This window comes from Protopterus annectens, chromosome 15.part0 (assembly GCF_019279795.1).
Source record: "Protopterus annectens isolate FY-2018-M chromosome 15.part0, PAN1.0, whole genome shotgun sequence".
Lineage (NCBI taxonomy): Eukaryota > Metazoa > Chordata > Ceratodontiformes > Protopteridae > Protopterus > Protopterus annectens.
Window position 1 is genome coordinate 121,416,806 of NC_056749.1, and position 24,935 is coordinate 121,441,740.

At 42.6% G+C, this 24,935-nt stretch overlaps 1 protein-coding gene across 5 annotated transcripts in view; it reads left to right on the top strand.

Moving 5' to 3' along the window:
- Positions 1-24,935, top strand: part of PHKA1 (phosphorylase kinase regulatory subunit alpha 1) — a 3,177,076-nt gene that overhangs the window by 1,575,295 nt on the left and 1,576,846 nt on the right. For all 5 annotated transcript variants that reach the window (XM_044057561.1, XM_044057557.1, XM_044057558.1 and 2 more), the window contains exon 17: positions 9,309-9,453. In XM_044057561.1, coding sequence (XP_043913496.1) covers positions 9,309-9,453 — 145 coding nt within the window. The remainder of the gene's footprint in view (positions 1-9,308; positions 9,454-24,935) is intronic.

Consider the following 24,935-nt stretch of genomic DNA (forward strand, 5'->3'; position numbering starts at 1 on the left):
TCTGTGGGTAAATCTCTCAATCTATGTCTTTCCCCCTCTGCCCCTTCTCTCAAGAGTATTACTCAAGATGAGACAGGACAGACCAAGGACAATTCTGATTGCCCCAGACTGGCCACTCCTCCCAGCACCTGGTACCCACTCCTGCCCAGCCTGTCACCAGTGCCACCCTGGCACCTACACCAGAACCCAAACCTGCTCTCTCAGCAGGAGGGGCAGATTTTGCATCCGTAACTGCAAACCCTAAATTTTGCAGCCTGGCTTATTTCTTGAATTTTCCCCCAGCAACCCATAGCAAACAAATACTGGACGTCATTCTTGAAGCCAGAAGACCCAGTACAAGAAAATCCTATGCTGATAAGTGGAAAAGGTACTGCTCCTGGATTCAGTCTAAAGGAGAGGACCCAACTTTGCATTCCCTGCCTCTAATCCTGGACTACTTAGCAGATCTACTCCAAAAAGGCCTGTCCTTCTCCTCCATTAAGATACATGCTTCCCCCCTTTGAACCTGCAGTGTCAGCAGAGTTAAAATTCCTCTCTTGGAAAACAGCCTTGCTTCTGGCCATCACTTCAGCTAGAAGTGTGTCTGAGCTACAAGCACTTATGGCTGTGGAACCCTTCATTATTTTCCAGAGTCTCCTTCAGGACTTAACCCTTCCTTTATACCTAAAGTGGTGTCTATTGTGGCTCTCAACCAATCCATCCATTTGCCAACTTTCTTCCCTAATCCTCAGAGTAAAGGGGAAAGGATCCTGCACTTCTTGGATGTGCACAGACAGCTCAAATTCTACCTTGATAGGACTAAGCCCTTCAGAATATCTGACCAGTTACTAGTCAGCTTTGCACCAGGGGCTGAGGGCAAGACCATTTCAAAACAGTTTCCAAATGGATAGCACACTGCATCCATTTCTGCTACAAACACCTTGGGAAATCAACCCCTCAGGGGGTCAGAACACATTCCACTAGGGCAACATCTACTTCTACAGCATTTCTCAGGGAAGTCCCTACCAGGGACATCCTGGAAGCTGCTACCTGGAGTTCTGTGCACACCTTCACCAAGCATTACCACCTGCCTATCTTTTTCAAATCCAGGGCAGGTTGTGCAGCAGCAGTCCTGCAAGGCATATTAGCCAGCCCCAACTCTTCTTGACTGCCTCCACCCTTCTTCAGCTTTGGGGAATCCACCCAAGTCTGATGACTGCAACAGTGAAATACGAAGAACATAGTACAGTTGTGTACACTTACCATAAATGTAGATGTTCGAGTGTATTCACTGTTGTAGTCCTGGTTTCCCTCCCTCCAGCCCCCTGGTTCCTCTATCTCTCTCCTCTCTGACTTTTCCTCACCCCTTTCTGGAGTAGTGGTATTTACTTTTTACTGGTGGTGTTTTCCCCACCATAACGTGGCTCCCTATTTGGGGGGACACCTGACATTTTGGGCAAGAAAAACTGATGTAATGGCGTCGGCTGCCTGTTTTTATACCCCTGACAACCTGACGTCAGTCCTGAAGTGACAGCATCCAATGCAGAAATACTAAATCTCTGGTATTCGGGCCGACTCAGGGCTACCTGCAGGCAGATAACCCAAGTGTGATCACTGCAACAGTGAATACACTTGAACATCTGCATTTATGGTAAGTGTACACAACTGTACTTTTTGTTATTAGTACAATGGTTACTAGGTGGACAGTAATGTAGATGAATATTATCCGGAGATGGCCAATTTTGCGGTTTATGAATAAGGTTGTGAGCTGTGATTATTTGAGAATATGTGAGGCGGTTAGGTAATTCAAGTCAATTTAAGCTGCTTCAGGGATTTGCAGTGGTAGGTTCTGCTAGTATGGTTTTAAGTAAACTTAGCAAATGTAGTGTAGCATGCTTCTACTTTAAGCTTCTGAGTGGTCTGTAGGTTTGTAAATACTGGTGAGGCGTAGAGGAGACTTGTGAAAATGTGATCGACTTCCTAACAGTATCTGTAAGGTAAGGTTTTGTCGTGTAGTGTAATCATTTTCTGATGTGTCTTTTGATGGTTCGTTGTATGTGCTTGTCAAATTTTAGGTAATCGCCATTTTTTTTTTTTTTTTTTTTTTTTTTTTTTAAGCCTGAACTTGAGGGTGTTCTGCAGCTTGAGCACCTTTATGTATGTGCAATTATAGAAACATGGTTTCAGGGCAAAGAAAGTGCTCCCTCTATTCCTAACTTTAATTATCACATATTTAGACCTACTGGCAATTGTAGGGAAGTATCAGTATTTGTCAAGGATGTCATCATTTCACAAGAGGTGGGACACCATATATGAACTCCTAGAAGTCCAGTCACTGTAACCAAAACTAATTACCACTTCATAGCTAGCTATAGAACAACCTGTATGTCCCCTTCTGAGTATGGTAGTTATCTTAACACATTAGCTGAAATTCCCATTAAACTGAAGACATTTCTACTTGGAGACGTCAGCTATCCGCCAGTAAACTGGCTGACCTACACTGCAAATGATCAGCATTCCCTGTGCATCGTTGACGTAAATGCTTACTCTCTTTCACATATAGTTACCCATCTACTAGAGGCTTGACTATCCTTGATATAATCCTCTCAAATATGGTCACTAATTGCACATCTTATGTAGTGTCATGCCTTGTTAAGTCAGACCATAATTTAATCTTATTTCCCTTTAAAATGTGTGGTACTTCCCCTGTAAATAGCACTGTTTGTGGACTTTTTATAAGCACGCCTCCCTTTACTTGATGATTCAAATTCTGCTCTAATCCTTCTCCAATGGATCCCATTACTCAAGGTGCTATTTATGCTTTTGAATTTTGCTTTCACTTAAATAGTTGTATTAGTAAGGCAGTCCTTATCCGCACCAAATATAGAAAGAAAAACAGTTGTAGAACGCTGTGTAAATTAATTGTCTAACAAGAGAAAGAAACTGCTTAATGCTTATAAAAGATCTCATTTTACCTACCTTAAGAGTGCACTTAAGCAAGCTAACAGCTTATGGGGACTGTTAGGAAGCTCAAAGCTGAGCATGAACTTGAAATAGCCACTAAAACCAAAACTAATTACAAATCGTTCTTTAACTGTGTAAGAAAGTTAAGAACCAACATCCGATAATGTTTGGAGCTAGTTAGCAGTAATACTAGATTCTCTGACCCAAAGGAAATAGCTAATATCCTACCTTACAGATTTAGTACAAGTTTTGGGTACTGATTATCTTCTACTTTTTAGCTATATAACTGTAGGACCTGCATATGTAATTGTGGAGATTGTTTTATTTCTTTTGCAGTACATGAGGTGTGCTTATCTCCATGCTAGGCAAAGTGTTGTGTGCTGTCATATGTTTGTGCATAACTGTGGTAGTTGCTACATTCCCTGTCTGACCTGATTCTGTTGTATGCTGTATTAGCCTCTCTCAGGCCAAAACTTGCATATCCTGCTAGCTAGCATTGTATTGCTGGGCACCAACACCTCTCCTTCATGCTGTTCTCTACTCCATCCTGACTACCCCCTACTCTTCTGTTCTGTCTTGTTTGCAACACATCTCCCTCCATTTACGAGCCCTATAGTCTCTGTAATATCCTGTCTACCCTTCTGTCTCTTACTACTCCATCCTCCTGGACCTCTAATTAGATAGCCCTTACTCTGTTCATCTACGTCCACCTTACTTTCTCCTCTTATCTAATTTTTGCCTGTCTTTTTCTTCTAGTGACCTGTCTCTGTGGCTAAACCTGAGTAGACAAACCTGTACTGCACCACAGTCAGTTCATCCTGTGCCTCTACAGCCCGGTCACAAGGAGCAGAGCCAACTCCAGGCATTTTGTAAATTGTCTGAATATTGCCTTTCTAGCTGTATCGTGTATTTGAGGCTGTAAGCATGCCATAGAACCCAGAATTGTGGTAGCCCTTGTCCTTCCCCTGCTTTATTTCTATTACCTATTACTTTACTACTTTGCTGAGTATCATAAACTGTGTTTTATATAGCTTACTTTTCCTCTCCATAAGACAGTCGCCCTACAAGTGTTTATATTCCCCTTCTTTCTCTATTAATAAGTGATTAGCCAGCATTTCTACAGAATAGTATTACAGGCTTCCCCGCTGACCTGTAGCTTACAGATTTGTTTTTTTTTTTGTTTGTTTTTTTTGTTTTGTGTCTGCGCATTTCTGCTTTTGCTCCAGCCTGCTCCATTTGCCCTTGCTATGCTCAGGCTCACTCCGCTGCCCTACCCTACCCCTATTCCCACCCACTTCAATTACCTTTATACCTAGCCATACCCTGCCTACCCAACTTCCTCCTCCATTCACATTTCACCTACTCATCTTACTCCATCCACCAAATCTTAACCCATCCACCAACCCACCCTTTGTCTGCATTCCTATCATACAGTTCTCCTTTCCATATACAGTCCTTCTAAACTTACTATCATTCCCGTAAGCTCTCTCACCTACTATCTGCCTACCCCTACATAAATCCTCCACTTTCACTACCTACACCTATCAGTTTAATTCTAACTCCTAATCATCTCATGCAACTAACATTATCAGTCCTAATACCTGTACAACTCTCCATAACATTTCTCAAACAACACCATTGTCATGCACATAGCTAACCTCTACAAATGTCTGTCATCTCCAATACTTTTCTCTTCTTTCTCTCTGCACCTCTATTTTATTCTACAACTATCTTCATATAAAAAAACCCATATACCTTACAATCCAACTTACACAACAATCCCCAACTGCTCCTCAATAGACCCCGCTGTATATAACACAAACATAGACTCACATACCAAAGTAAAAATCCTCACCCTTCAAAGCTCCTTCTACACTAATATTTCACTAACCTGCCAACAGAAAATGAAAAAGTAGCTGCAACATGTAAACCTTTCCATTCAGTGCAACCTAACTCGTGGAGACATTCATCCAAACCCTGGCCCCTCCCCACCCCCCTGTTACCTCCCCAAACTCCTTAAAATCCCTAAACTTCACCACCATTAATATCCAGCGCATTAGAAACAGTGTCACATCTGCATGCCTGGTCAAACCAACATAAACCAGACTTCACTGCCATCACAGAGACCTGGCTAAAACCTTACATCAAAGGTGATGAATTCCTACTCCCTAACTATAATTGCCTTAGAACAGACAGACCACATAAAAAGGTGGAGGCATCACCTTGATTTATACAGATGTCTTCACTATAGTTCAGTACACACAACCTATCCCACAGTTCTTCAATGCAGAGATACTAGTGGCCTTCTTAAAACTGAATAACTGTAAAAAATCTTTGTCTTATTCATATACATCCCCTCAGGCAATAACATTCCGACACTTGAAAATATCCTCGCCTGGACAACTACTACTATTAAAAATGAAACTGTCATCCTAGGTGACGTTAACATCAATTGGCATGACATTTCAAATCAAGACCCCACCATGAGCATTAATCTATACAACTATACACAGCTAATTACTGATATAACCAGACTCAACTATAAAAATGACAATGGCTCAATCCTAGACTGGATCTTGGTTTCTGACTCTAATAAAATCTACTCCTGTGGCACACCACCTAGTAGTATTAGTGACCACACCAGCCTTCATAATACACAAGACCACACCAATTCTAAATCCACACCAAATCAAGCATACTAGGGACTTATCTCATTTGTCCACCACCATCTTTAATGAAACCTTGCAAAGTATGAACTGGACACCATCAAAATATATTCCTCTTAATGATGCTGTTGAATTTTTCAATTCAACATTTCTTAAGATCTTAGATAATGTGGCCCCTCCCTGACTGAAACAAGTTAAGGCTAAACATGCCAACTGACTTACCAACCATCAAAGCAAATTATGTCCACTAGATATAAAGCCTGGAAATCTTGGCAAAAATACAAAAATCCATCTGATCTCACTCTTTATAAATAACTATGCAATCAGGTAAAACATCTGGTGATTAAAAATGAAAAAGAATATTTCCAAAGTCTTCAAGACAATCACAAACAAAACCCTAACAATTCTGGGGTGCAATCAACTCCCTACTTTCATCCAGGTACAAACAGTAACCCTTGCCCAAAACCAGACAAAACTCCCACTGAGATAGCCTCTCTGTTTAATTCTAACTTCAGTGACACCGTTGCTAAGCTCTCGTCTACCTTCCCACCAATAAACTCCAACCCACCTAAATTTCCATCATCTCTGTCCCAAACTACCTCTCCAAGTACTTTCTCATTCACACCTTATACCTACCTCCACTATAAAAAAAACTTTTATAAAAACTCAAACCGTGTACTAACGTACCAATTTACCTGCTGAGTTTCTACAACTATTTGCAAGCTCCATTGCCTACCTTATCAGTATACTCCTTAATAGATCCATTAAGGAGTCCTTCATACCACACATCTGGAAAAAAACATTTGTTCTTCTACACAAAGGCGGCAACAACTCTGATATCTCTAACTTCCGATCCATAGCTATCCTCTTCCCCCATTTCCAGTCTTAGAAAAATGTATTCACGCTCAGCTTCTCAAATATTTTGTTAACCAAATCCTTTCCCCCCACTCAGCATATCTTCAGGTCAGGGCATAGTACATGTACTACTCTCATATCCTTTTTGAACACTGTAAATAGGGCTCGTAATACCGGTTACTCAGTTTACTCACTCTTCCTTGACCTCTCAAAGGCCTTCAATACAGTCTCCCACCCCCTTCTACTTACCAAACTCTCCAACTTGGGCATCTCACCCCACACCCTAGACTGGTTCTCTAACTATCACGCAGAGAGGTAGCAGTCCACCAAATACAACTATCCTGCTCACCATTTCTCAAGACAACTACAAGTGTACCCCAGGGATCGATACTATGTCCCCTCCTACTTAGTATATTCATCAGTAACTTCTGTACCACTCTTACCCATGCCACAGTTATCCAATATGCCAATGATTCCGCAGTAATCTGCACTGCCAAATCTATTACTGAGCTGTAGAGGCTTACCCAAGGTGCCTTTACAGCTACTGAAACTTGGATGTCAAACAACCATCTCGCTCTAAACCCCAATAAAACTAAACTTCTAATATTCACCCCCCTCCTTCCAAAAAAAACACACCTCTCAACAGGAATTAATTCTCTGTCCAATCCCTAACTAATACTGTCTTTGAAGTCGTTCCAAGTACTAAACTGCTAGGAGTCATCATTTATAACAGTCTAACATTCAACCTCCATTTCCACAACATAGTCAAAAAAACACATCAGAAACTAAGGTATCCTTTATTGACACAATCCCTTAACTTCACTGCAAAGAAAGTTCTAGCCTCTTCCTTTCTCCTTCCATCTCTACTATATGGTGCTCCCATCCTCACCAAATTACAGTCCTCCCTGAAAACCAAACTTGACTCACTACAATAAGATCACCAAATTCGTAGCAAGCTCTAAATATTCATCTCATCACTGCTTATCTCTGCATCAACTAGATAGGCTTGAACTGCCGCATTACCTGACATATATCTACAGTTAACTACCTCACATAAACTTGTATATAAACCATCAATGTGCCTTTCTCTTTCCTCCTTACTAACCACATATCACCCCAACAGACCCCTTAGATCTGAAAAAAAATTGTTGCTGAAAGTTGATAAACCAAATCTGTCAGCTTGTCAAATGCTGTACGCTTTTACTGTCTCAAAACTCTAGAATGCCCTCTCACCTTCAATCAGAACCATCAGTAATCCTGCTCTCTTCAAGACATCCCGCAGAAAGCATCTTTCTTCTCTATGGCACTGCACATGACAAAAGTCAACCTTTTTAAAAACCTGCCTCATCCACTATAATCTTTTCTTCATTCCATCACTAAACTCATATAGCTGTTCCACTCCATCTTGCTATAACATCTGTATGAGCTCTTACTCTGCCTACTAAATCGTAGCTGCTAACACCTACAAACCAATAAAAGTTTAGTCGTACAACTCCACCATCAGTGTTAATTTTACACAATGTAGAACTGTATAAAAGTGTATGTAATGTATGAACCATTGATCATATTATCTTTAATTCAAAATGCAGTTTGGCTGTATGTACTCTATACTAGTGTTTAATGTCTGATATTTTACTTTATTGTAACTGTATGTTACTCTATATTATGTGTTTATTTTTCTTGTATGCTTTGGTAATGTATGTTGAGCTTTTCTCCCCGAGCCGCCACTGAAAATGGGCTCGCGTAGGTCCAGTGGATCTTCCCAGTAAATTAATGCAATAAATAAATAAATTTGACACCACCCACACTTAGTTATTCCGCTGGTTCTATAATTGCAGCCATCCTTTTTTAATTACTACAGAACAAATTCTCGCAGCCCTCTCAAAAACTAAGACTATTTCATGTATGGGTCCCATAACAGCCTGCCTGATTATTGTGTGAAATATGGGCTTTTAACCCCCTGCTTAACCTTGTTAATCTAAGTCTGTCAACCTCTCAACTGGTTACATCACAGAAATCAAAAGCAGTCATCATACAAGGGTGGCCCAACCACAGGCACTGGTAATTGTAGACCGATTAGTCTCATTAGCCTAATATGTAAAACTGTGGAGCGCATTATCTTGGACCTCATTAATCTGGACATTGAAAATCGCTTATCCTAGATCCACATAAATTTGGCTTTGTCAAGGAAAGGTCCTTCCTCTCCAACTAGCAAGCTGAAGACCTTCGCCCGGACGGCAGATGCAGAGGCCCAAAAAACAAACGGACTAAATCCAAAGAAAGGCCAGCACCAGATGGAGACAACATCATCTTTAATCACAGACAGAGACTGGTTTTGGCCATAAAGAGCCTTTTTCAATGTCAATATACAATATTGACATTGAAAAAGGCTCTTTAGGGCCAAAACCAGTCTGTCTGTGATTAAAGAAGATTTTTTCCCCATCTGGTGCTGGCCATTCTTTGGATTTAGTCACTTCCTCTCTAACCTCATTAATTTCTTTGAAAAAGGAACCAATGCAGTGAATAGTGGTCATGCTATTCCTCATTATTGATAGACATGGAAATATAAACTTAAATCCTTATATTGCACAGTGAGTAGCTAAATTCTCTTTCCACTGGACAGTTAGACAAAACATGTTGTATTTCAGCTTTGCAAGTTTTGCATCCATGTTCTTCAGTCTGCTTCCTTTCTAAGAGACCATATTACAACTAATGATCCTATCATTTCTAGCTGGGATTAGAGTTGGAATAAAGCCATAATCTAGGGTGTAATTCGATTAAAGATAAATTGATAGGGTTATAGGTTTCTTTCTTTGATTGTCTTTGTCTTATTTGTGTCTCTAGTTCATAGACCAGCAGCAGTTCTACCTGGCACTTGACAATAAAATGATTGTGGAAATGCTCCGCACTGACCTTTCCTACCTCTGTGGACGCTGGAGAATGACTGGTCGTCCAACTGTGACATTCCCTGTCTCGCGAACTATGCTAAGTAAGGACTTTTGATTTTTCATCTGTTGTTCAGTTCTCTGAGTAGTTAAGCAGTGAAGGATAATGCTGATAGGTTGGTAGCTAAATGAATAAAATTGTGTGTGTTGATAATTAATGTTAGATTTGACATCCTTGTACGTTCTTGTGTTATGTTGAAAATGCGTTCTGTTGCCTTTTTAAATACATTTGTCACAAAATGCTAAATAAGATAAACACAGACTTGAACTGAAAAATAACGGTTTTCCTTTCTGTTTAACATACTCCTGCTGTAAGTGATTTAGGCTAGCTTTGATGTAAGGTGTACCAGTGTAATTTGCAGTGGAGTCTGTGGCTTTCCTTAGACTATTTCAGGATCCTAAATACAGTGCTGACAGCACAGAATCAGGGTACATATGCAGTGTTTAACCGTTTGCTTTGCAGATGTTTTTATATGCATTTCAACACAAAATGAACATGGTACAGATAGCAAAACTAGTCTGTAACCCTCATGCAAAGGTGGAATGAGTTGCAAGAATGGTTATTAAATTAGCAATGCTTTTGGAATATTTAAAAAGATCTGGCACACCTAGAGCAAGAGAAAATTTATAAAGGCATCTGCAACATTTGAGCAGAGCATATAAAGTCAGTGTCCTTATGCTGGTGGTTTTCACCTTCTTCCAAATGGTCTGCTCTATGGCTTCCCTAACTGCGCTTAGCTGGACCCATTCATTCTGCTTGCAAGGCAAGAGCTAAGCCAATTTATTCCCCAAACAGAGTAAGAGGTCTTTGGCCCACTCTTTTCCTGCTCAGGTCCCAGGCTTTTCCCCTCCAGAAGGAATGAATGGGCCAGCTAAGTGATTGAAGCAGCAAATTGCCATTTATTTCCCACCTCCTATGGCCAGCTTCTCTAGTGCATAGGCAACTAATAGAATCTGAGTAATGTCTTCCAAAGTCAAAACTTCATCTTATTTGGCAATGGAAGTGGCCTTCTGCTGGCATTTCTTTTTAAATTTCATTTTATCTTTGTTTTCTTATCTTTTAATATTGGGATCTAAACGTAATGAAACAAGTACACAGAGAGTAAGGCTAACATCTTTACTTGCTGCACTGTGTTAATGACTTGCTAAATTAACTATAATTTATTTTACTTTAGAAATGAATAATGATAACTGTTGCAAAATCCCAGACATTTCTGGAAAGACATTAAGTTGCCTGATAGGAAGAATAATTGCATCATAACATGTCACAATCACTTCAACTGGCAAGCCATGGCTGGATTCCTCTGTCTTGACTAATTTCTTTGTTGATTTCATCTTTTGTTTCCAGCCTCGGCATAGTTACTTCCACCTTTCGTCTTTGCAGTCCCAATCTGTGTGTATTGAATGCTGCTTTCAGTTCCTGTGGCATTTCTGCAGTGTAGACAGGCAATTTTAATGATGGACATCGTCTTCTTTCGGCTGTTCCCATTAGGGATCGCCACAGCGGATCTTCTGTTTCCATTTCTTCCTGTCCTTTGCATCTTGCTCTGTCACACCAACCACCTGCATGTCCTCTCTCACCACATTCATAAACCTTATCTTAGGTTTTCCTCTTTTCCTCTTACCTGGTAGCTCAATCCTTAGCATCTTTTTCCCAATATACTCAGCATCCCTCCTCAGCACATGTCCAAACCAATGTAATCTTGCCTCTCTGGCTTTGTCTCCATACTTTCCAACCTGGGCTAATATACTTATTCCTAATCCTGTCCACCCTCATCACACCCTGTGCAAATCTTAACATCTTTAACTCTGCCACATCCAGCTCTAATGCCTGCCTTTTTGTCAATGTCAATGCCACTGTCTCCAACCCATATAACATAGCTGGTCTCACTACCCTCTTGTAGACCTTCCCTTTCACTCTTACTGGTACTAGTCTGTCACAAATCACTCCTGACACTCTTCTCCACCCTCTCCATCCTGCCTGTACTCTCTTCTTCACCTCTCTTCCACACTCACCATTACTCTGAACTGTTGATCCCAAATATTTAAACTCATCCACCTTCGCCACCTCTATTACTTGCATCCTCACCATTCCTTGACCCAGACTAAAAATAAAACGGGCACATCTGTCCTGTACTCCATACCCTTAAGAACATCCAATACTTTAAATTCAGTTCCACTTCTGTACGTTTGTAGTATACCATTCACTAATGAAGTTTCCCTAATCCTTGGAAGTCACAGTACATGCTGTCATTTGTCAGATGTCGGAGGTTGTTGGAAAACTACTTAGTAAGCTTAGAAGTCTGACCTTTGAAGAGCTACTAGAAAAGTATGCATGATTTATGGAATTTTATATGATGGGTAATGCACAGTGTGGAAAGAACATCAGCAAAGATGTGAATCTTAACAATCTTGTTGGGTTGGCTTTCTGTAACATTTTCAAATCTTCATTTATTTTTCTTTTTTGCAGTGAACTCTACGTAGTCAGGCCATACTGCATGTATTATTGATTGGATCTTGTAATAAGCTGCTTACAGCTGCTTAAGTGTTCAGACTGAGTACTGCATCTCTTGCCCATTACATATCCATACAAGTCTATTATTGTGTTCCTTTACAACCAGAGCAGCAAATGGCATGTAAATGGAGATGCAGTGTGATAAGTGTCAGAACAACTAGCCCTTAGGCTCTGCCTAGCCTGTGAGCACACTAAGAAGGGGTTACAAAGTTGGTCAGTCTGACATAGTCCTTGAAGGTGCATCTGCTATAACTAGAACCACAGGCAAGTGATCTGATAGTGTAAGCTGGAATTGGGTAATTTCCACAGCAGTAAGGTTAACATGTGGTTAACTTCAGGAATATGTTAATTTCCTCCTTGAAATAGAACTTGCTTAGTTAGCTAAATATGTATTTCAAGTAAGGGTGTAAACTGACATATGAAAACATGTCCTATATCAGTTTTATGACTCATAATAAGTGCATTGAATCCTTAAGCACTGCTGGAATGTTTATGATGGTGAGGGCATTTTTGATGATGCAAACAAAGTTGGGTAGCATCCTATCCTCCTCTGGTACCAGGACACACCAGGTTGGTCCTCCTAACCACTTTTGTTTCTTGTTGCAAGTTTCTGCACCCATGACTTTGGCACCAGCTATTCAACCAGACACTGTTAGCTTGGTACCAATGAATATTTCTGTATCGGCATAGGCCGTTACCCATCTGACACACGCAGCCTCCAACTGTTTTCATTGTTGGAGTCCTCTCATTTAGGTTCATAGGTTCATACTAGGCTATCTGCCCTGGGGCAATTATAAGCCTAGCCCGATTCTGTATGGCTTACGCCACCCCTTGATTTGTGTATACTTGTGCCCTTTTTAAGGTTTAGTTTACTGTGCCTCTGTCTAATAGTGACACGGGAGTAATCCCTGGGACAAACCTACGATCCCCCATCCACTTATCGAGATTCTTCTTGAAGAGATTCAGTGAGGTGCTCTGCCTCACATGAACTGGAATTCTATTCCAGAGCGAAGGGAGCTTCTGGGTTATGAACCTGTCCCTCCAGCAAGTTCTATTTATTTCTGTGCTGAGGTTCAAGTCCCTCGAGCATGTGGCTCTAAGGGATTTAGATTTACTGAGGTGGAGCATGTCCATTAATTCTGGATTTGACATAGCTTTGTATGTCAGGCATAGATCGCCTCGAAGTAGGCGGTATGCAACTGAGTAGAGCTGGAGTTTTTTTAACCGGGCAGCATATGGCATCTGTTTGAGACCCTTGATCCTCTTGGTGAGATACTTTTGGGGTCTTTCTAATTGCTGCAGGTGTCGGGTAAGGTACATCCCTAAAGGGGCATTGTATTCTATGATGGGCCTGATGAGGGATAAATAAAGGGGCACGATTACCTCTCTTGATCTAGATGTGAAACCCTTCGTGATGAAGTGGGCTATGTAGAAGGTCTTTCTAACCACATTGACAATGTGGTTTTCAAAGGAGAGATTGCTATCAACTTGGGTCCCCAGGTCCCTAATAACTTTCTCTGTACTTAATGGGTTTCCGCCTATGTGGTAATTTGTGGGCACATTGTTTTTGCCAAAGGGTATGACTATACATTTTTTGGCATTTAGCTTTAAACCATGGCGCTGGCACCAGTTATCTGTCTCTGTGAGACCTTTTTGAAGGATGTTTGTGTCAGCTGGAGAGTTGATTATGGCACCCAGTTTGCAGTCATCTGCGAACTTGGTGAGCCATAGTCCTCTCACGTTTGCCTGTACCTCTGAAAAGTATATACCGAACAAGAGTGGTCCCAGGACAGAACCCTGTGGGACACCACTTGTGACCGGTTTCGAGTCTGACATGGCTCCAGCAACTCTCACTCTGTGGGTTCTGTCTTTGAGACAGTTTGCGACCCATCTTGTGACATAGGGGTTTATATTTAAGCTGGATAGCTTATCTATGATGCCCGAGTGGGGTATTGTGTCAAATGCCTTTGCAAGGTCCAGATAGGCTGTGTGGACTACCTTCCCTTCATCTATGGTTTTGGTGACTGTTTCAAAGAAGTCAACCAGGTTCAAAAGGCAGGATCTGCCCTTGACAAAGCCGAACTGGGTAGGATCTAGTGTCTGTAGGTCCCCAATGTCTTTGTTTATGAGCTCCATGATGATCCTCTCCATAGCCTTGCAGACTAAGCTAGTCAGGCTTATGGGGCGATAGTTTCCAGGGTCCGTAGAGGCTCCACCTTTGTGGAGTGGGACCACTGTTGCTGTACGCCATTCTGTGGGCACATATCCTGTAGTGAAGCTGAGATTGTATAGCTGTTTTATTTGAGGGATTAGTTCCTCTTGTAGTTCATGTAGGACGCAACCTGGGACGCCATCTGGTCCCATGGAAGCAGTATTTTTTGCTTTGGAGAGGGCAGCCTTCACCTGTGCATCTGAGATGTTTTGGAGGCAGCCCTCTGCCGGGATAGATACTTGCTCTTTTGGGGGGGGTGGAGAAGTTTGCACTGAACCTGTCTGCCAGGATATTGGCGATGTCTGTGGGTTCAGTGTATTTTTTTCGTTTAGAATCCACTCAGAACAAGTCTGGGAGTTGCATCCCAGGTTTCTAACATAACTGAAAAAAGCTTTATGATTGTCTTTGGTGTCCTGTGCAATTTTTCTCTCGAAGCTGGCCTTGGAGGATTTTATGAGGGATCGTAATTTTTTGCTAGTACTGATCAGAGATGCCGTCCCTATTAGGGATTTTGCTCTATCATGTAGTAGCTTCCTCCTTCTGTTGTACAGTTTATTTATGGCAGGGGTCCACCAGACTGGACGCCTGCCTTTGGATGATTGGGTCTTGGTTTTGTTTGGGATAGCATGATCCATGCATTCCCGGAGATGTCCGTAGAATGCATTTATATAGGATTCTGCAGTTTGGTCCATAGTTTCCACTGGCCCTGGGGCCTTGAAGGATTCCACTTCGGTTTTGAGAAGTGAGAAGTTCGCTTTTGAGAAGTTTTTCACTGTGGTTTTCTGGGCTGGGGGTGGGGTCGGGATGTGGACATCCAGTGAAATTAATTTATGGTCTGATCTTACCAATGAGGGATATACTTCTGGTGTGGAGCATAGAGTCCCCATGTTGGTAATGATCAGGTCTAGTATGTTGTCCCCTCTTGTGGGAGTGGTGACTAGTTGTTCTATAGCATTTGAGTTTATAATTTCCAGGAATCTTTGGGCTAAGGTGCTGGGGCTTGAGGAGTGCTCCCAGTCAATGTTTGGGTAGTTGAAGTCGCCCAATATAATGGTGTTCGGAGAGATCTTCATGTTCTCCAATGTTTTCAGGAAAGCCGAATGGGATTCCTGACTTTGAGAGGGTGGTCTGTAGGATGCTATAAACTGAAAAGCAGTCTTGCCCACTGTTAGTTGCACATGGATGGTCTCCGATACTTCGTGCAATGCCACTAACCTGGAGGTGTGGATATCCTTGATAAATATGGAAACTCCCCCTCCTTTTGTGATTTGGTCTTGGTTTTGGGGCCGAAAAGCATGATATGAGGTATAGCCTGGTAGTGCTGGGGTGCTCTCTGGAGCCTTGAACCAGGTTTCTGTCACTGCACAGATATCGATGTTCTCCATACTGAGGAGAGCTTTGAGTGCGTGCATCTTGAGGTTAAGACTTCTGGCGTTTAGCAGCATTACCCTTAGTTTCTTGTTCCTTGTGCTGTCTATGGGGGTGGGTTTGACTTTTGAGCCTTGCCTAAAAAAGGCACTGTGGGGGTGGCAAGAGCCTTTGCCAATATCCGAAAGCCCAGTGGTGACAGGTGCAAGCCATCCCTAGCGAAGCAACGTGGCTTGTTGAGCATGTCATCCCAGGCTGACAGACACTGGATCCCCTTTGAATGACACCAAAATTTTAGCCAATTGTTAAAATCGATCATTTTGTCTTTGTACTGTGGCATCATTCTAGGTAAGGGTAAGATGCTGCTCAAGGTCAGGGTCATACCAGCCTGGGCTACATGATCAGAGAGCTCCTCTATGTCTCTTTTCATGTAGTCCAGGGAGGTACGTCTCAGGTCATTCACACCAGCATGTACAATGACTGAGTCATATTTGTATTTGCTTTGGAGTGACCTGAGTGCTTGCGTTATGTGTCGGATCCTAGCACCCGACAGGCAGCTCACCGTGACCTTCTCTTTATTCAGCCTGGTGAGCGGGACGTCCGTGTGTCTGACAATAGAGTCACCTATAGCAAGAGTATCAGGTGTGTTATTCAGCCTTAAGGGCTGTGGCTGCTTGGCACACTGACTTTGTGGGTTATGTGTTGTGTGTGTTTTGTTTTGAGGTAGCGTTTGCTTGGATGTCTGCTTTGGAGGTCTCTGTTGCTTAGGTAGATTTTTATTTAGAGCCTCCGAGTATGTTTTTGTGTATTTATGTGTTTGGTTCGCTGATGTGGTGGGACTATGTGATAACTGGAATTGTGTTGTGTGAGGTTACCTTCTCCTCCTGACTGGTTACACCAGTTTTGAGATGAGAGAACTGAGCCTCCAGTTTGGCTAAATAGTTGCATCTCTCACATATATTTGAACCTGTTTGGAGGAGGAGAGGGTTGTCCGTGTACATGAGACAGTTGTAACATTGCCTCAAAATTCCCAGATTCACCAGCTGGACTGGAGAGGAAACCATTGACTGACCTTTGGACATGCTAGAGTAATAGGGAAACTGAATTTAAGACGGACCAATAGAGGACAGGGTAATCGTAGAGAGTATAAGAGTAAGTAGTGCTTATGGTTTAATAGTGCTAACTTGTAGGATTACTTAATTGGACCAGTGAAGGGCCTTAGAATGAGAATATGGTGTTTAAATTGAGAGATAGAGCAGTTCTAAGGGAAAAAGTGAAGAGCAGACTTTGTGGAGCCAGGAATAGTTTAAACCCAATTAGGCGGCTGCCCGCTGTTGCGCTATGCTCAAAACCCGCAAAGAGGGTTTTAAGAGAGGAAGATGAAGGAGTTTTGGAATTGACCCAAAATGGCCAATAAAACTACAGTTTCAAGTCAGTAACCACTCCCACAGGGGCAGGCAGGCTGCTCAATGTTTTTCACTGCCACTGATCAACAGAGAGACTTTCCTTTAGCCCAAGCAAAAAATGGCCTCACAGAAACTTACAAACAGTTCAAGAACAGCAAGCCTGTAACTGAACTTTTTTAAATCTCAGAAAAGTGGGAAAAAAGCAAGATTTTTTTTATTTTTTGTTTTTTCAGAGATAGCAGAGGTTCACAAGTATCAACAAGTTATAACAGCTAGGCCAAAGACAGATAAAATGCAAGTTTTGAGGAAAAAACGATTTTAAAAATAAGTGCAAACAGGAAATTCAGTAAACAGCTCTAGGTTGTGCTCTAAATACAGTTACAAGTGCAGAAATCAAATTTAACAAGCCAGAAAATGCTCAAAATAGGCGGCTATGCAGAAAAACTTAGCAAATAAACAGAGGAAAATACTTAGTCTCAAAAGTGGCTCCTTTCTTCTCTCAGCATTTTCTCCTCTTGGTGGGTGCTTCACCAACAGCCAACAAGCCTGAAAAGACACCAAAACCATGAGGCAACCAGGTTTTAAGAGAGGAAGATGAAGGAGTTTTGGAATTGACCCAAAATGGCCAATACAGTTTCAAGTCAGTAACCACTCCCACAGGGGCAGGCAGGCTGCTCAATGTTTTTCACTGCCACTGATCAACAGAGAGACTTTCCTTTAGCCCAAGCAAAAAATGGCCTCACAGAAACTTACAAACAGTTCAAGAACAGCAAGCCTGTAACTGAACTTTTTTAAATCTCAGAAAAGTGGGAAAAAAGCAAGATTTTTTTTTTTTTTTTTTTGTTTTTTCAGAGATAGCAGAGGTTAACAAGTATCAACAAGTTATAACAGTGCAGTAAATGACCCCACACAAGAGTGCTAGGCCAAAGACAGATAAAATGCAAGTTTTGAGAAAAAAACGATTTTAAAAATAAGTGCAAACAGGAAATTCAGTAAACAGCTCTAGGTACCATCAGTACTGGTCTCGGCCTCATGGCTTAGTTGATCATATTGATTATTGCTACAGTAGCCTTAGCTGTATGGGTTGTATCATGCCTTGGATGTAACAGAGATAACAGCCAACCAGTTACAAAGGTTCAGGGCACCATCTGTGCCCCCCAAACTGCCACACAGCTGACTAAAGGACATGTTTAGTTAAAACCCTTTCAGAGCTTTATTGCCGCCAAAAAGTACAGTCCTATGAGGCTTTTCAGAACCAGTGGTTGGCTTGTGATGTTCCTTTGCTGGGAAGATAAGTTCCCTTTGGTGGAAAAAAAAACTCCTGTTAAGAGGTAAAAATGGGAAGATTATTGATAAATATTGGAGAAAAAGTGTGCTGCTTGCAACTTTGATTTGCAGAATTTTGAATTGTCAGACTCATATATTGACGATTATCCTGTATAATTTTGGAAGTATGAATGTTTTCTCAGCAGTTTCTTCTTGAGGAAAAATCTCCTTAATATAATTGAATTTCTTCTATTGTGCAAGTCGCTGCTCATTGTATACAGTGTGTATATGACTGTCATTACTTCTTCAAGGGATATGGCTCATTAGTACTGTTTTGGGGAGGTTTGCATGCCTGCATTCTCAAAACATCCCAGATAGTATTAAAAATGAGATTTTAAATTCTCCTTTGGCTAGAGGTTCAGTTTTTGACCCCTGTACTGCAGAGGACATCAGACACTGTGATGAAAGGGTTAGGCTACTACAGGGAATCTTTTAAGATATTTCAGCCATCCTTATCCAAATGTTCCAAGGGAGTCCCTAACTCATCTAAATTTGGTAAGGAGCAAAATAGTCTCAACAAAATGCAGGTAAATAGATGTTTATGAAGAAATGGAAAGAGAGTTCCAAGAAGAATTCTGGAAACTCCCAAAACCAAACACTGTCCAATAAGTTAGAATGACCTGTTCAAGCTGTTACAGTCAGTACCACACTCGTGGTACATCAGCCAGCAAGGGTGAACCAGGTTATAGCCCCTCTGCAGACTAGCCATGTTAGCTTAGAATATAGCGTCATACAACAGTCTCACTCTACAGGCATCCTGCATTCTGTCAGAGCAAAACTGTGTGCCAGACAAGCAGAGCAGGACATGTGCAGACCTTCACGAATGGAAACTAGATCAGGGGGTCTTCCAAGATTTGATCCATCTGTAGGAAGTTCCTCAAGTAGACCTCTTTGCCTCCTGTTTGAGCAATCAGCTGGCAATATCCTGCTCCAGAATTCCATGCAAGAAGGCCTGAAAGACAAATGTCTTTTCTTTGGACTAAAATGTTTCTTTATGCTTTTCTACCCTTTCCACTTATATCCAGGGTACTTCTGAAGATTCATGGTTCTCCCTTCATTTGGAAATAGCTGGGACAATTACAAGTATCCTTGCAGACTGGATCTACTCACACAAGAACAGGGGATGTTCTTCGTGTTTCACTGTTGCAGTTATCACATTTGGGTTATCTGCCTGCAGGTAGCCCTCACTCAGCCTGAATACCAGATTCTTGGGATTTCTGCATCGGATGCTGTCGCTTCTTCCATGACATCAGTTCGTCAGGTGTATAAAACATGCAGCTGATGCCATTACATCAGTCTTTCTTACCGTGCAGTACCCAAAGCAGAAGCAGTTCAAGTGCTGGTCGACAAACTCCTGAAATCTTCATTTTTGAGTTTCAGACCCGAAGCCTTCAAAAAAGATAAGTACCCCATTGGGGATCCTTTTTTCTTGCTCTACCGATGTCAGAAAAAGTTAACTGTTGTCTTGCCTGTGGAAAGCAAATACCTCACAGAGATTTTCATTCTTACTGCGTCATCTGTTTAGAACCTAAATAGGTGACCACAACGTTCCTCGCTCTAGGTTTTGTGCTTTAACACCCGAACTATTAGTCTTCAGGCTATCTTTGTCACTAAATTCTTTCGCTCTCGTTCTCCGTATACTGATCCGTTGAAAAAACATAAGGATAAAGACTGAGACAGACTGCATAGGCCGGTACTCAGTGAGGCGCCTTCGCAGCCCCTGATACCCGCTTCTACAGATTCGCAGGCCTCTACTGAGACCCATTCGGAGTCCGGTATGCCGCAAAAGGCTTCTTCAACTATGGATCCTGTGAATGTCTCTACCTTTGATGGGTCTGGAGCCGCTGTGCAGGCCGACCGGCTTCTGAGGGTGTATTCAAGCCTTCCGATTTTCATATTAAACCGACGACTTATTTTCAAACCAAAAATGCTGAATTTCTCAGGCCCAGAGTTCGCACTACACCTAGGACCACGACCAAAGCACATTCTCAGGCCCACATGCCTCAGAAACAAATGCATAGAATGGCTGAAGATCCTATTACTTTAATTAGGGGAAGCCAGCCTTCCCCCTCAAAAAGACCAAGAACTGATTTTCCTTCTGATTCTTCAGATCATGAGTCTGTTGACTATGATCCGTCTGATTACCAGGGCATACCCTTATCATGAGGATTCTGATGCAGAGGATTCTATTCCCTCTGCTTCCCCACCAGAGGATCTTTCCTTTGGTGAAACCCTACATAACCTTAGAGAACATTTCCGCTGGGAGTGCCAGGACTACTCACAGTCCAAAGAGAGACTCTGGGAATTTTTAAACTTGCCTCAGCACAGGCCTCTAGCTATACCTCCTGTTCTGGAAATTGTAGATGATGTCTTCATGAAATCCACCCTTGTCCCTGATACCTTACCCCCAGCTCCCAGGAAACCTGACAGCTACTACAGAGTACCTGACTCCCACAAATTTCTCTCTAAAAATCCTACTGCGGATCCAGAGACCATTTCCCAGGGACCTAAAGACATTAAGGCCACAACTGCCAAAAACCCTACCCCTTCAGACAGGGAATCTAAGGCTTTAGACAGATGGGATAAGAATGTATACACCTCTGCTACTCTTGCCATCAGGGCTTTAAATTGCCAGTTTCATATTTTAAAGTATCAGCAACGTATTATGGAACTAATTAAACAGAAAATGGTGTTGATTCCTGATTGTGCAGAACATAAGGATTTACAAGAGTTAATGCATTCTGTTAACCAAGTTGGAAAACATACTTTGCAATGTGGTTTTGATGCCTTAGAAGCGTCTTGCAAGGGCTACTGTCACTGGGCCTGTTCTTAGAAGGCATGCTTGGCTTAAGGAACAAACTTTGCCAGACCAGGTCAAAGCAAAATTACTAGATGCACCATTAAACCAAGAACGTCTTTTTGGCAATAAAGCAGAAGTCGTCAAAAGGATGGAGGAAAAAGCTAAATCTATGCAAACTGTTAAAGATTTCCTACAGGTACAGCCACCTAGATTCAGTAGGCATTGACCTTCAGAAAACTGGTCTTTTCCAGTCCCTCCCAGACCTTCTCAGTTCAAATCCAGGGGCAACAGACCACCAAGACTACAGTCTCAGGGTACACACAGATCTAAGCAATGAAGTGCTCCCACTTCTAAAACAGGGAGTAGTAAGCCGCCATCATATGGTAAAATCTCACAATGACTTATCCTTAACTCTTCCAAGCTTTGCTCAAGTACTTGCACCTTTAGGAGGAAAACTTGCCCTGCATGCAAAAAACTGGGAGTGCATTACCCAGGACAGATGGATCTTAAACATTGTTTCCCAGGGATACAGATTCCACTTCCGTCACTGCCAAGCCCAAGCAGATGGCCAGACCCCCCCCCCCCCCAAACCAGTGGGCAGAGGCCCAAAAGCAAGTACTTTATCCTCTCAATATCAAGGCTATTCAGCCTGTCCCAGCTAAGCAAAGGGGACAAGGCTTTTATTCCAGACTATTTCTGGTACCCAGAAAAGAAAACTCTTGGCGCCATATACTGGATCTGTCTATTCTTAACACCTTTCTGGTGGTTTCAAAATTCAAAATGCTTACTTTCCAACAGCTGCTTCCTATGCTAACCAAGGACTCCTAACTAGCCACCCTAAATAAGCTTATCTGCACATCCCCATAAGGAAATCATGCAGGAAATATCTACGTTTCAGAGCAGGCGCTATGCACTATCAGTTGTCTGCACTTCCCTTTGCCTTATCTACTGCACCCAGGGTATTCACAAAATGCCTGGCTCCAGCCATTGCATATTGCAGGCAGAGAAGAATTCAAATTTACCCATACCCGGACGATTGCCTGATTCAGGCGGACAGTCAGGAATTGCTACTACAGCACCTGGCATTTGTAAACAGACTTCTGACTTCACTGGGGTGTACCATCAGCCAAAAGAAATCACATCTGGTGCCCAGCCAACAGATTGTATTCCTGGGAGCAAGCTTGAACACAACTTCCCAGATGGCATTCCTCACTCGAGAAAAATAAATTTATTTGACAAACTACTTCAATCTACTCACCACCAAAACCCAGCTATCTGCAAGAAAAATGCCGCAAGCCCAAGGGTTCATGGCCTCTTGCATTCTACTAATTCCATATGCAAGACTGCATATGAGGAAACTTCAGTGATACTTAAAAAGTCTCTGTTGTCAACATTCTCATGACCTGGAAACAATGATTCCTATCATTCCTTGCCTAAGGACAGAGTTCCTTTGGTGGGCAGAGGCCTGCTACCACAGTAAGGGACTCCCTTTCACTCAACCCCCTGCCATTCAAACCCCAACAACAGACGCATCAGACTATGCATGGCGGGGTTCACATGGCAGGATAATGCATTCAAGGCCAATGGAGCCCAAAGCAAATGCACCTGCATATCTATCGAAAAGAAATGTTATCCAGGACAACACCACAGTTATGTGATGCATAAGCAGGGGGGAACCCATTCCTACCCACTCTGCAGATTAGCCATGGTTCTGTGGAACACAGCCTTGAGCAACCAAGTGCACTTGCAAGCTCAATTTCTGCCAGGCAAACTGAATTCACTGGCAAATGACTTAAGCAGAAATCTAATGGACCCACACGAGGGGAAACTGGAACCCAATATATTCAAGCTTCGGAGGCACAGGTAGGGAGCACCAGAGGTGGACCTCATTGCTTTCCCTCAGAACTATCAATTGAGCAAGTATTGCTCCAGAACTCCCCACAGCCAAACATGGAAAGTGGCTGCCCTGTCCTTTACATGGGAAAACCTCTCAATCTATGCCTTTCCCCCTCAGCCCCTCCTCTCGAAGGTTCTGTTAAAGATCAAACAGGACAAGCCAAGGACAATCCTGATTGCACCAGACTGGCCACGCCAGCACTGGTACCCTCTTTTGTGCAGTCTTGACAGAGCCTCTTGCCTCAGAGCCCTTCCCTGCTGTCCCAGCAGGAGGGCCAGATTTTGCATCCTCAGCTATAGACCCTGAACCTAGCAGCCTAGCTCTTCCCCTGAACTCATCACCAGCAGCCCTCAGCAAACAGGGGCTGGATGTCATCCTTGAGGCAAGGATGCCTTGTACTAGAATATCCTATTTGGAAAAAGGAAAAGATACTGTTCTTGGAGCCACTCTCAGGGAATTGACACAGCTGTGCCCAGCTTACCTCATATACTAGATTACTTAACAGAAGTGCTCCACAAAGGCTTATCCTTCTCTTCAATTAAGATTTATGCCTCTGCCATCTCAGTGTGTTATAATGCTGAGCCACCCCTCTTCTCTCATCCTCTGGTCAAACAGTTCATGAGAGGCGCCAAAAATTTAAGACACCCCCCCCCAGGAGAGCTCCCACTCCAGCATGGAACCTTAACTTTGTATTGGAAAAGCTCATGCTTCTTCCCTTTGAACCTGCTGCTACAGCAGAGTTAAAATTCCTCTCATGGAAAACAGCTTTACTTGTAGCCATCACTTCAGCAAGTAGAGTGTCTGAATTGCAGGCCCTTATGGCCATGGAAACCCTTCATTATCTTACATGGGGACAGGGTTTCCCTCAGGACTAGCCCATTATTTATGCCCAAGGTGGTATCTAGTGTGGCTTTAAACCAATCCATTCATTTGCCAACTTTTTTCCCTAATCCTCAGAATAAAGGGGAAAGGATCCTGCACTCCCTGGACGTACACAAGCTGCTTAGGTTCTCTCTGGGCAGGACTAAGCCTTTCAGGAAAACTGACCACTTACTAGTCAGCTTTGCTGCAGGGGCAGAGGGCAAGAGCATTTCAAAGCAAACCATTTCAAAATTGATAGCACACTGCATCCATTTCTGCTACAAACACCATGGGAAACCTTCCCCACAGGGGATCAGAACACATTCCACTAGAGCTACATCTACCTCTACAGCCTTTCTCAGGGGAGTCCCTACCAGGGACATCCTGGAAGCTACAACCTGGAGATCTGTACACACACTCACCAACCATTACCACTTGCCTATCTTTTCTAAATCCAGTGCTGGATTTGCCACTGCAGTCTTGCAGGGCCTGCTTGTCAGCCCTAAGGCTTCTTGACTGCCTCCTCCCATCCTCAGCTTTGGGGATCAACCCAAATATGATGACTGCAACAGTGAAACACGAAGAACATAGTACAGTTGTGTACACTTACCATAAATGTAGATGTTCGAGTGTATTCAATGTTGCAGTCCTAGTTACCCTCCCTCCAGCCCCCTGACTTCTCTCTACTTCTACCTATCCTTTTAGTTTGCCATACCTTATATCATTGGTATTTGCTTTATGCTGGGGGTGTTCCACACCATGTAATTATTTCCTATTTAGTGGGCTCCTGACATCTGGGGCAAGAAAAGCTGATGCAATAGCGTCGGCTGCATGTTTTATACCCCTGACGAACTGACATCATGGAAGAAGCGACAGCATCCGACTCAGAAATCCCAAGACTCTGGTATTCAGGCCGACTGAGGGCTACCTGCAGGCAGATAACCCAAATGTGATGACTGCAACAGTGAATACACTCGAACATCTGCATTTATGGTAAGTGTACACAACGGTACTTTTCTGATACACACCTACACCAGTCAACTTCATTTGACTGCCTGGATGGTAGGGTCTTAATTCCTTTTTAGGCACCTGTTTACAGAGGGCGTGTAGCAGGTACTAATGCAGGGAAAAAAGCTGCTAC